Source organism: Odocoileus virginianus, chromosome 8 (genome assembly GCF_023699985.2).
Source record: "Odocoileus virginianus isolate 20LAN1187 ecotype Illinois chromosome 8, Ovbor_1.2, whole genome shotgun sequence".
Lineage (NCBI taxonomy): Eukaryota > Metazoa > Chordata > Mammalia > Artiodactyla > Cervidae > Odocoileus > Odocoileus virginianus.
In genome coordinates this window covers 69,979,747-69,992,758 of record NC_069681.1, presented here as the reverse complement: position 1 = coordinate 69,992,758, position 13,012 = coordinate 69,979,747, and the positions used below count along the sequence as shown (strand labels likewise).

General features: G+C 43.7%; 1 protein-coding gene across 3 annotated transcripts in view; it reads right to left on the bottom strand.

The window, feature by feature from the left end:
* Positions 1-13,012, bottom strand: part of PARP4 (poly(ADP-ribose) polymerase family member 4) — a 69,494-nt gene that overhangs the window by 41,430 nt on the left and 15,052 nt on the right. For all 3 annotated transcript variants that reach the window (XR_011489077.1, XM_020915116.2, XM_070471621.1), the window contains exons 9-15: positions 12,671-12,844; positions 9,443-9,603; positions 8,465-8,602; positions 6,106-6,201; positions 3,649-3,832; positions 3,305-3,461; positions 2,105-2,229 (exon numbers count right to left, since the gene is read on the bottom strand). Coding sequence is in view for 2 of the 3 variants with exons in the window: in XM_020915116.2 (XP_020770775.2) it covers positions 2,105-2,229; positions 3,305-3,461; positions 3,649-3,832; positions 6,106-6,201; positions 8,465-8,602; positions 9,443-9,603; positions 12,671-12,844 (1,035 nt within the window). In the remaining variant the exon portion in view is untranslated. The remainder of the gene's footprint in view (positions 1-2,104; positions 2,230-3,304; positions 3,462-3,648; positions 3,833-6,105; positions 6,202-8,464; positions 8,603-9,442; positions 9,604-12,670; positions 12,845-13,012) is intronic.

Here is a 13,012-nt window from a genome sequence, read left to right as displayed (position 1 = left end):
GTTTGCAGGAACAGCTATTAATGGAAACTGCTATGCATGTGAGGCCCCAGAGGTCAGGACCCCATCCAAGTCACTGCTTTTGATGATGCGCTGTCACCAAAAGGAAAGAAATTTTAGGTAAAGATGATGGAGGATTTTTACTAGGACTTACAACAGAAACTAATACACTACAACATTTTTGACATCTTAATCTTCCTCCTTCAAATGCAACCAGTGTTTTAGTTCAGTTTAGTTGTTAAACTGAAAACATTAAGCTCACTCCGAGAAGTCCAGAGTGGGCCACGTACAGCCAAGTTCCCTGCTGCCGGCTCTGTGTGGACACTCAAGTCAGACAACAGGCCAGCTATCCAGAAATGAGAGGAATGTTCATGGCTGCACTACGAGTTATGTGTGGGGCAAACCCTTCCATGGAAAAGCCTCATCAAACAGTGTCTAATCCACAGTGACACATGAAGGACACAGGCTGCTCCTGCAACACTTGTGTGCACCGGGGCCCTCACGTTCACTATGTGGAACAGCCACCACCGACGGGCAGCCCAACATTACCGTCTTGTCTACATCTGAGGAAACCACCAGGGAACAGCCACCACCGACGGGCAGCCCAGCATTACTGTCTCATCTGCACCCGAGGAAACCACTGCGGAATGGCCACCACCGACGGGCAGCCCAGCGTTACCGTCTCATCTACATCCAAGGAAACCATTGCAGAACAGCCACCACCAACGGGCAGCCCAGCATTACCATCTCATCTGCACCCGAGGAAACCACCGCATGACCAGGCTGGAGAAGGATGAGCATGAACTCCAAACTGGGCTCTCAAACCCCAGGGCTCCACTGCGGTCAACACCAGTCCCCCCACAAACCAATCCATCCCAGACCATCCAGTTGGAGTGACTCAGACTGGTCTTTATCACATTGTTCAATGCCTCCTCATTCAAACAATGGTACAACAAGCGCTCACCCTGTGGAGTCTGGGAAGAACTGACATGCAGGTGAAGCCTGAGTCACAGGAAGTGGCAGTCATGTGCTCACAGCTTCTATATGGCCCCACAGAGAGGAGCGCCTGTAGTGCCCTGCCTGGAACCCACACCTGGGTCCTTCCCACAGCCGGACACGGGGCCCCCAGCGGCTTCAGGGTTGTGTGGGTGGGTCAGCAAGGGCAGGGGTGGAGGTCAGACACACCCACACAGTGTTAGCCTCAGGGGTGGCAGGCAGGCTCTTCCCCGCCCCACACCCGCCTTTCCCAGTCAGGTGATCACTAAAGACCAGCCTCACTTCCCTCTGAAGGACCACAGGCAGTCTCTCCTGCCAGCCCAACTCCCTCCCACTGCAGGCCTTGCTCCCAGCCCACATCCCTGCTCGGTGTGTTCCTGGACAGAACTGTGTCTCCTAGCGGGTTATCCTATGACTGTCCTCAACTTGGGGAGGAGGGTAGGGGCCAGAGTGATCCCGTGAGAACACAATTCTGACAGGTCACTACACTGCAAGTGTCTTCCAAAGGCTTTCTGCTCACTCCGCGTGTCAGTCTGTGCCTGACAGGAGTGCCCGCTGCCTCCTCACGCACTTCCAACCATGGCCCCCTCACGCTGCTCCTCAAGGCCCCCCAGTCCCCATGCTGATCTTCAGTGTCCCTTCCACCCTGCTCCTTGGTGTCCCCACTGCTCCTCAGTGCTCCCTCCACCCCCTCTTCACCCTGATCCTCGGTGCACCCCATGTCAGGTGCACTCCTGCCTCAGGGCCTTTGCACATGCCCTTCCACCACCTGGAATGGGCACCTCAGATGTCTCTTCTCAGGAGGGCTTGTTGGCCACCGTGTTCATCAGTCCATCCCCTCCTACCTGCCCTGGTTTTCTCTCCAGCAGGCCCATGTTACATATTTATTTCCTGAGTGCACTGCCTGGTCCTGCTCTACCAGGCAGGCTTTCCTTAGGCTGCTCCTTGTGGTTCACCTAGAGCTTAGGATGGCCCCAGGCACACACTGGGTGCTCAATGAACAAACAAATTTTAGAAATGTATGTGTTTAGTTCACGCCAACTGTGATCCAATTCTTGTGTATGATTTACATTCATTTAGTTTAAGCATCACAAAACCACAAAGAACATACCTGGGCTACAAAGTCTATTATTTTTCCCTTGATGTGAACGTCCTCCAGAGGAACTGAACTCCCAGAGGCATCCTGGAGACCGGCCTTGATGTTGGGGAAAGGCGTGCTGCCTGGAAGCTGGTGATCTGCAAGTCAGAAACATTCATATCAGCTTTGAAAGCCCTCCCTCCACTGTCTGTTTCTGTCACCTGCCCTTTATTCCTTCCCCTTCCCTTCAAACCTTACATTTTAGGGTAAGTGGACAAATAGCATTTTATGATTTTCAGTCACCATTTCTTAAAAGTTAACCCACATGAGACGGGATAGGGGAAGCATTCCCAATGGGGATGCTGCCTTTTCAGTCTACCAGCTATGTGGCGTCGTCTCACAAATTCAGAGTTTAAACATATACAAGTACACACAGGTCTTCAGAACATCTATTAAGTGTATCTCAAGTATGAATCGGGGTTTCTGCACCCCCTGCTCAGTCAGTGCTGTCACTGTGCCATAGAGCTGCAGCGACAGGAGGTCTCTCAGACTTCAGTCCCAGGAAGCCTGTGTCCTCACGAGTCACGTGGGTAAGGTGCCAGACTGGGCTAGAAAGGCAGATACACTCTTACGAGATATACACTTAATGACTCCCAGCGGAAAACAGGGGTCATGTTCTACATGAAGCCATATATTTTTGATAAAAAATAATTTGATCACAGTTTAAAATGCTGATGTGTTTTTAAATGCTATCAAGTAATATTATACTAGTTTGAATTTACAATTTTCTGAGAGGTGGTCACCTTCTGCTGACACACAAGCTGCACGTGGCAACTTTGCAGCCCCTTCACATAATGCAGGTGTTGATCTCATTCCCACAGGGGAGAAGCGGAGCCCAGAAAGGTTATGAGGTTTGTCTAAGGTTGCACAGCCTGGTAACTGGCAAGCTACTGAACTCTAAGGCTGCGTCTTCTGCACTGTGACACCTGGACTTGGTTCTGGGGGTGGTAGATGGCTCAGACTCAGTGCGTTAATGAAGTAACAGGGGGCTCTGACATCACCCAATCTCTCAATCACCCCAGGTTTTGTTTTTACAAAACAAAAAAGGAAACGAAGTGTTTATGTAAGAAATCAGAGATATAGTTACCAAACATGAATATAAATTTCACTGAAAATACAATGTTTAAGTTTTATAAACATCACAGAGAACAGCAGTCAAAAAAGCCATCTCACCTTCAACTGTTGAAAAATTTGAAAACTCAGGTCTGTATTCCTCTAATTCCATATTATCACAAGGATGAAAGTCCTTTATTTCATCTCCAGATACAGAAAATTTAACAATATATTTCATTTTAACCTGATTGGTTTTGTATACAACAAATTCATCATCCTAGAGAAAACAGAAGTTCAATAATAAAGGAAAAGAAACTTCACTGGCAAATGTTTTCATAAAAGCAGAATTTCATGTTCGTTAACTTAGAAACTGTTGAATTCAGACAGTAGCTATACAGTAATTATTTAAACTTAAACATATTTGATAAAAACAGGAGCCTGTCTGTCTGCCTTGATAGAAATACCTCAAAGTCTGAGCTGACCGTATCTGTTCCCCGCACCCCGTGGACGCTGTCGTACTCAGGTGGCGCCTCCGTCAGGGAGAAGTTTCGCTCATGCAGGTCCATGCACCTGCCAAGGGCAACGTCACAGACGACCAGGAGTCGGGTGCCATCTGTCTGTCCAGGGTGCGAGTACTTGATGCTCGTACTGCACGTCACAGGAAGTAAGCACATATGTGTTTTACTTTACAGTTACATGGCAACACTGTTTTATACATGTAGGAAAACTAGAATCCAAACGACTTTGCTGGTAGAATATTCCAAGTTTTACTGTTATTGAAATATCTCTGAAGATTCCATTTAGAACTCTATTTACTTATTTAAAATTTTTATGCAAAACAGCCATTTATTGCTCCTCTGCTGTGCTAGGCAGCTCTTTATCAGCTACTAAAATATACAGACTGAAGAAAGAGAAGGAAGAAGCCCACCTGATAAGAAGAAAAAGTGGATTAATTCCTGGCACTAAAGTTCAGAAAGAACATGAAATGCCAAGTAAGAACTGGTCAAGGGACAAACAATGCTGCACCCTCATGAAGCCTTCTGGATCCAAGTGGAAAAACAAAATGTCAAGTGATGCCCAAACGAGCAATTCCATTTAACTTTCTTACAAACCAACAGCTTTAATAAAGTAACTGTTGTGTCAAGAGTTCAGGCTGGGTGCCTTGGCGGGGCACTGTTGAGGACACACCTCTAAAACTTGCACTTCTGTTTGTGCTGATGGGTGCCCCATATTTATAAACACAGGACCCTGACTACCCCACCTTCCTCTTGCTCATCTCTTCCCATTCCCCTCATCCCCCCTCCTCCCTCCTCGCCCCTCACCATCAGCAACAGTCTCTCTGGCTTATCTGCGAACCAGCTCTCAACCCATTGCAGTCTGGTCTGTTTGCACTTCCTCACCAAAACCCCACTGTCCATATCCACTGAGGACTTCAATTTGGTTAAATTCAACTGACTGCCAGTTTGCCTTTTGAAAAATATTTTAACATATAAAAGTGCTTACTTGGAAAGACTTTGTACATAGGAAAGCATTTATTCTATAAATGTTAAATCTCAAGAATAATAATAAGACAGCTATCGTAGCTGCCGCCAGCTCAGGAAAAAGAGCATCATTATCTTGTCTTTCTGTCTCGGTGTCAGCACATAGGCACGTGCCCCTCGGTAATAATGTTATGTGGAGACAGTCAGTCCATAGTCTGGTCCTAAGGTTCATCCATTTGACAGATGCAGCTGGAAAGCACCTGGTTAGCACACACGCACACATGGAGATGTCGGACCACACCAGCGCATCACCCACCCCACTGTCCAATCCCCACTTGTCTACGTATACCAATGTTTACTAGCGTGGTGATTCTCAGCCCAGATTGTGTGTTAAAGCTACATACAGAGCAGAGAAACTACTGGGAGCCCAATCTTGGCCCCCGAGACCCTGACTGAGCTGATCTGGGTGAACTCTGCACCAGCACTGTCCAAAAGCTCACAGGTGATTCCATGTGCAGCCAGCATGGGGTGCACTGCCCCCCAAACCCTGAGTCACACTATCACAGCTGCTCTTTAGCTCCATGAGATGACGGGACCCTTTTCCAGGAGGGGAGACTCTCCAACACCTAAAGGTGTTAAAGTGTCTGTCGATACAACAGGTGTGAAATGGTCTCATTCTGGTTTGATTTGCATGTTCTTAATGACTGATCTTTTCAAGTGTGTCCATACATGTTTCCTCTTCATATCTTTTGCCCTTTGCTTACTGAGTACTCCTTCTCTCATTGATCTGGGGGGACTCCTTAAATTCCTGGATAATCATCCTCTGTCCCGGGCCTGAACTTGTCATTTTCTTAGTTCTGTGACCTGAATGCAAGCTACTTAAACTCTATGAAGATGGTTCATCTTCATAAAATGATTCCCAATACCACTGTGAGGTTATCAAACAACGTGCTTGAAGGACTTAACCTGGTGCTTAGTAAGTTCAATATGCTGTGGCTGAAATGAAGAGAGACTCAGATATTATTCCAGGCCCTGTCTGTGAGCGAGGTCATGTGCTGGAGAAATCAAGACCACCGGCTCTGGAGAAGACAAGGTTCTGTGTGGCTTTCAGCAAGTCACCCCCACTGTCCCACAGTGTCCTCATCTGTGATCAGGGTGGGAGTGACAAGGCCTGACCTCAGGGGTTTGCTGTGAGAATGACTGAGTAAATACAGGTAAAAGTTCTTAGGATAGTAAAATCACTAAGATGATTTCAAATGTAATTTTCCCAAATATCCACCACAAGACAGGCTTCTACAATATACTGAGAAAACTGGCTGCTTTTATTGTCTGTTCTTGGTGAGAAATCCTCACCAAGGAAAGACAGGTGAAAACTTGTAATAAGTATCGGTCTCCTTGATGATGGTGTGTATGATGTGATTAAAAAGATAAGGTACTGACCTGAGTGAATCGCTGAAATATATCCCACTCCCAAGATTTCCAATGTCTGTTCTCTTCATGCCACGATCTTCAACTACTTTGGGTAAAAGCAACCCACTGGAAAATAATATAGTGGTTTACTAGAAAAAAGGAATCTCATTATAGCCTCATAATTCTGGCCAAGAAAGGAGCTATTTAAGGACTTCTGTGAAACAAGGCAGACACAAACACTGCAAGACTTCACTCATATGTGGAATCTGAAAAAGTCGAACTCAAAAACCTAGAGAGTAGAGTTGTGGTTTCCAAGGGCTGGGGGTGGGGAAGCTACCAGGGTGGGGGGGTGCTAGTAAAAAATCATGAAATTCCAGTTATAAGACGAAAACGCTCTGGGGATGCAATGCCCAGCGTGGTGACTGTGATGATACTGTACACCGGAAGTCTGCTAAGATAGTATTAGATCTTCTGTACTCACCACAAGAAAAAGAAAAGGTAGGCCTGTGAGGTGATGGATGTGCTAATTAACTTGATCGTGGAGATTTTTTCATAATATATACATATATTAAAACATCATGTTGTACAACTTTAAGAAATCACGTTGTACAACCTAAAGACATACAGTTTTTGTCAATTAACTCAACAAACCTGGAAAAAATATACCAACTGAAAGTCAATAAATAAATAATTAGCATGAAATGAAAAGAAAAATGTATTTCAAAGTAACCTCAGAGTAAGGAATTCCAGGTGCCACTGAAATGGACCCAGTCAAGGCCGTTTCTCACCACCATCTAGCCTGGCCAGCTGGCTAGCCACTGCCCACGCTCAGGCTGGACCCATGAAGGGCTCAGCAGAACAGCCATGAGGCCAAGACTGACTGTGCTCCCATTGCAGGTTCCTGCTTTCTAGAACTCTCTGCAATCAAACAAACCAGATTATCTCTGGGAAGGTGGAAGACGAGAGACTCCTGCCTTTTATTACATCTCAAGTTTATGTTCCGTGTTATGAAATAGAATTAATTTTGTAAAATGGTTTTTGGGATGTACTTGAATAATCTTACTTACTCAATGACTGTTTTTACTGCTTCATTTTAAATTTTCAAATCTTCACTCCATGTGGAGTTTGTGCAAGGAATGAAGTAAGGATCCAACTTTATATTTTTCTCCAGACAATTAACCATTTATATCCATATGTGGTACTCAAGCAAATACTTTTCTCATAGAGATAAAAGCTAATTTTATCATATATTAAATGCCCTACGTTTTTGCATTATTTGTGGATTTTTATTTTGCTGCCTCATCTATTTCTCACCTCATTGTTTTACTTAGTAAATAAAGCTTTATGTTTTTAACATCTGACTGGTTAATCCTCTCTGGTTATCCTTCTTTTTCAGAATTACCCTGGTAAATTCAAATTTAAAAAAATATGGGCTATAGAATCAGCTTTTCTTAAAAAAAATTCTTGTTAGTAGGTTTATTTACTTATTATGGCTGTGCTGGGTCTTCACTGCTGCTCGTGGGCTTTCTCTAGTTGCAGTGAGCATGGGCTACTCTCCAGTTGCGGTGCACAGGCTTCTTACTGCGGTGGCTTCTCTTGCTGTGGAGCACGGGCTTTGGCGTGGACAGGTTTCAGTAGCTGCAGCTTCCTGGCTCTAGAGCACAGGCTCAACAGCTGTGGTGCACGGGCTTAGGGGCTTCGCACCATCTGGAATCCTCCCAGATCAGGGACTGAACCAGTGTCTCCTGCACTAGCAGGCAGATTCTTAACCACTGAGCCACCAGGGAAGTCCATTGTTAGTATTCTTATTGTGATAGCACAAAATGCATAGGTCAATTCAAGGAAAACCTGTATCTTGCTCATCAGCTTGTATTTGGGTTCTTCTGAAGCAGTTAAAGCTTTTTCCAGGTGGAGCCTGCATAAGTCTTTGGTGGGATTTAACTAAGATCCAGGTTTAACCATGATTTCCCTTGTTCCTTGTGACTTCAGTTTCAACTCCAATATTAAGTGTTATTCAAAGCTAACAGAAATTAGAGCTATGTTTTGAATAGATAATTCATGGCATCCGGGAGCTGTAATTTCTAGACTATCTTTGAGTCAGATACAGAGAGAAGAGTCAGGACATAGAGAATTCCCATTCTTCAAGTTTCTGAAATTAATAAATATAATAACTTTAAAACAAAAAAAGAAGCAATTCGTTTCCATGCACTGCACTTTAAAATATATAATAACTAACATATGACTTAAATTACATACTTAACTATAAAGTGTTCAGTTTTCTCTGGAATTCAATAAGCTGGCTGATTTTAATGGAATAGATCCACATACTACAGAAAAAAAGTCTAACTGTAGCTGAAAAGTTTGGAAAATAGAGATGGTGTGCTCTTACCGGGACAGGATTCCCATGAAGCTCTGCACAGAAGACCCATGAAGCAAGTGCCTGACATTGCCAAGGTGGCTCCGGAACTCTGTGGTTTCACTTACTCTGCCAACTCTAAATATCTGCAAGATGTCCACTGGACTTTTACTGTAGAATTAGAAGAAAACCTTGAGATTACATAATTGAAAGCACAATAAAAAAATTGTTAGCAGCAGCAGCAAACCCAAAACCGCCCAAATATCCATTATTAGAGAACTGATTCAATGAATCACAATGCAACATCTCTTGGAAATACTATGCAGCCATTAAAGAATACTCTCTTAAAAATAAGTAAGGATGTGAAACAAAACTTATAGTAAAATGTAAGTGTTAAAAGTAGGTTATAAAACATCATGCAAAATATTCCTTATTTTATCAAACATAATATACAGAATATACGAATTGAATATATTCCTTTGTTCAACATTCATGCATTCATTCAACAAACATACTCTGTGCTAAGTACTCTACCAGCAACAGAAATAAGAAAACACGGTCTCAGCCTTGCCGAACTGACACCCTGATGAGACAAGATCAAGAAGGTAATAAACAGCTGACCTGTGCTGCTCAGCAGGCCAGCCAGCTTCAGAGAGAGATCCAAAACATGTTTCTTCATCTTAAAATCTTAATCTGAATGGATTTTACCGTGCAATACCCTTGAGCACTCAAACACTACATTTGTGAACAAACTCCAATACTCTCTCATCTAAAGTTTTAGAATTTAATTCTGTGCAACAGTAGGTGAACTTGGAATGGACTGGAACAGTGGGGAGTGTTTAAGCACAGAACACAGCTCTGAGCCCTATTATAGACAGAGAAGTGAGTATCTGTCATCACACCGTAATTACCCTGCAACGAGGATTCATTATCTAGGTGTGTGAAGATCTGCCCTACCAGAATCTAAAGCAGGTTAAAGAACAGACCCTCACCTATCTCCTATATTCCTACCTGTGATTATTCTGCAGCACGTCTTCTCTTACTCTCAAAAATTCTTCAGTGTTCGGCTCAACATACTCAATTTTGCATCTCAAAGCTCGGTATTTGGCAAGAGACGGTGGGTTGGGTTTGGCCAAATTAGTTTCACAGACATTAACCATGTCTCTTATTAGCTGTAAGTAGAAATGATTCATACATGTCCGAATGATCACGTATCAAAATAATTTATATTATAGTGCATTTCTCAAAAAGGTTGAATAAGCTTTTGTCATCACCAACAAACTCAGTATAAGTAAAGAAAGAAACCCAAATAAACTGCAAAAACTGCCAAATATTCACAATTCATAACACAGATTAAGCTTCTTAATTTACAAAGGTTCTAAAAACCATGAATAAAAACATTAAGACCCAAGAGAGAAAGAGGCAAAGGACACGAACAGACAGTTCACAGAAGAAGAAACACAAACATCCCTAAAACATCTGGAAAGGTGCTCAGGCTCACTACACTAAGAGGCCGTTTCTAGTCTATTCACGTGGTGAAGTTTGACAAAGACACAGTTCATAAGACAACAGGAAATGGAAATTGTCATTCACTGGCCGTGAGAGGGCAGCACAGAGAAACACTCAGGGAAGCGGACAAAATCACCCCAGTTACTGACATGTTTATTCTTTCCAGCTGCACTTTTCCCTCGGGGACTGCCTCTCAGAGATGCCCTTGCTCAAGAACAAGACACCAGACACACAGAGCATTTACTTCCCATGGTGTCGTTCACTGTGTCTGGCGGGAACGGCTGGAGGATGCCCACCCAGGGGCATGTCCCAACCGAGGACAAGAATGAGGGTGATCTCCACACTCAGAGTACATTATGTCAGGTAAAGAAAACAGGTGCAGGACAGCGAAGAGAGTATATGACTTTTTACATAGAAAAAGGGGGAAGGACTAAGTATGTTTGCTTATTTTCACATTTATTTGCATAAAGAAATGGTGCAAAGACAAACAGGACACTAACAAGCATGGTTATGTGTTGGGGAAGAGGAGCTGGCATAGGGGTGGTGGTGCCAGGGTGCAACAGAGTACACCTTTTAAATATAATTTTGACTTCTGAATCATGAGGATGTGTGACCTACTGAAAATACAGAATCTAGGTATTTGGGTGGGCAGCACACACATCCTCTCAGTAGCAAAACCAAGAACCGAAGTTACACTCAGTGTTGAGGAAATCATGGAACTTTAAACATGGAGGGTCCTTCGTCATCTCATTCACTAGCTCATCTCATTTGTTGGTTCCTCACATACTCTAGATTACAGACTCCTCTGGGAATCTGTGTGTGCATGCATGCTAAGTCGCTTCAATCATGTCCTTTACCACTAGCACTACCTGGGAATCTGTGGGAAGCTGTAATTTCCCCCAAACAAGCAAAATTTAACATCTACAAACTCCTCTGAAGTCTAGAGGTCATGGATCTCTGATTTTGTCTGCAATCCTTCACGCTCAGATGCAGCAACCCAGAGTCAGAGGAGGTGGTGCCTCACCTGGGACGGGGCAAGCCCTATCTGCCTTCCTGCTGTTCTCTGTGAGCTGAGCCTGCTCCTTCCCCTACTTCCAAGCAGTCTCAGTAATTCTATCCTCCTCAGCAGAAACTGGCTTAGCCATGTACATATAACTCGCTCCTGGCTAAAGAAATAGCCAAGACATGGAAGCAATCCATGTCCACTGACAGATGAATGGATAAAGATGCAGTACATATATACAATGGAATACTACTCAGTCATAAAAAAGAATAAAATAATGCCGTCTGCAGCAACATGGATGCAACTAGAGATTATCACATTGAGTGAAGTAAGTCAGACAAAGACAAATATCTATGATGTCACTTTTATGTGGAATCAATATTTTTGTTGTTCAGTTGCTAAGTCATGCCCAACTCTTTGCAGCTCCATGGACTGCAGCATGCCAGGCTCCTCTGTCCATGAAATTTCCTCAGGCAAGAATAGGGGAGTGGGTAGCCATTTCCTTTTCCAGGGGATCTTCCTGATCCAGGGATCAAATCCATGTCTCCTGCATTCAGGTAGATTCTTTACTGTCTGAGCCACCAGGGAAGCCAAATGAACTTACTTATGGAACATAAACAGACTCATAAACATAGAAAACAAACTTATAGTTACAAAAGGGAAGGGATAAATTAGGAATCTGGGATTAACAGATACATACCCCTACATATAAAAGAAATAAAAAATCAAGGATTTACTGTAGCATATGGAGCTATATTCAATATCTTACAGTAACCTATCATGGAAAAGAATCTGAAAAAAGTACATGTGTGTATATATATGTGTACATGTGTGTATATGCATATGTACAATATATATGTATACATCTGTGGGTGTATATAATATAAAACCTAGCCACTTTGCTGTACACCTGAAACTAACACAATATTATAAATGAACTATACTTAATTTAAAAATAATGATAAAAAGAAAAATAAGAGGATACTGGGGGCATCCTCCAAGAGACATAAGAAGAAACCTTCCAGGAGGGATTCTGTGAGCTGGTGGGAAGGGGAGTTGGCCGGGGTGGGGAAGCCACCCCTGCAGGAAGCACAGAGGTGGGAAGAGGCCAGGCCCCAGTGAGGTCGCAGCCTCGAGTGAACTGGACCAGTGGCCACCCCACAGCTGGACTTCTCGTCCTACAGGATGATAAGCCTCCTCACTGTTCAAGTCAGGAGCAGCTTTCTGTTTCTTCTAGGAAAGAATCCTACTTATCTCCTGATCCAGAAAGTCATTTCACAGCATAGCAATTTTGAACATTCTTTTTGTGTGTGTGTGAGTCTATGTGTGTGTGTGTGGGGGGGTTGTGCTGGGTCTTCCTTGCAGGCTTCTCTAGATGCGGCACGTGGGCTTAGTTGCCTGTAACCAGGTAGGATCTTAGTTCCAAGGCCAAGCATTGAACCCACATCCCCTGCATTGGAAGGCGGATGCTTAACCACTGGACCGTAAGGAAAGTCCCCAGCATAACAATTCTAAATAAACACTTGCTTCTGCACCACTCTTCCAACACAGGCTCCTTCCGTAAGGACCCCAATCACCCCCAAACAGCTCAACCGTTTGTTTTTGAGCTATCTCGAGAACCAAATTTCGTGATCCAGTGTTACCTCAGTCCAACGTGAAAGACTCCTTTTTCCTGTCCCCACAAAGTGTAAACTGAACCCCAAGGTACAGTAAGCCCAGAGGCTTACCTGGCACAGGTCCTCTTTCTTAGCCAGCAGGCTCAGGCTGACCTTCTCGGCCGTGGAAGCTCTGTGAGGGATTAATCTGTAGAACTCGGTCAGCATCGTTTGCAGTTGCTCCTGTGTTTCTCCATTTCTCACTGCTTCCTTTACCAGGAGGAGAATTCCCTCTGCCTTGCTCACCTTTAAATAGAAGATGATACATGGTTATTAAAATTTAACTTGATAATCTAGAAAAAGTAAAGTAACTTGTATAAAAAAATACCTAAAATGGTTCTTAGATACATCATGACTATTAGCTTTCAACTGGACACTGTCACAAAGCAAGCTTGATGCTGTTGAAAATGCATC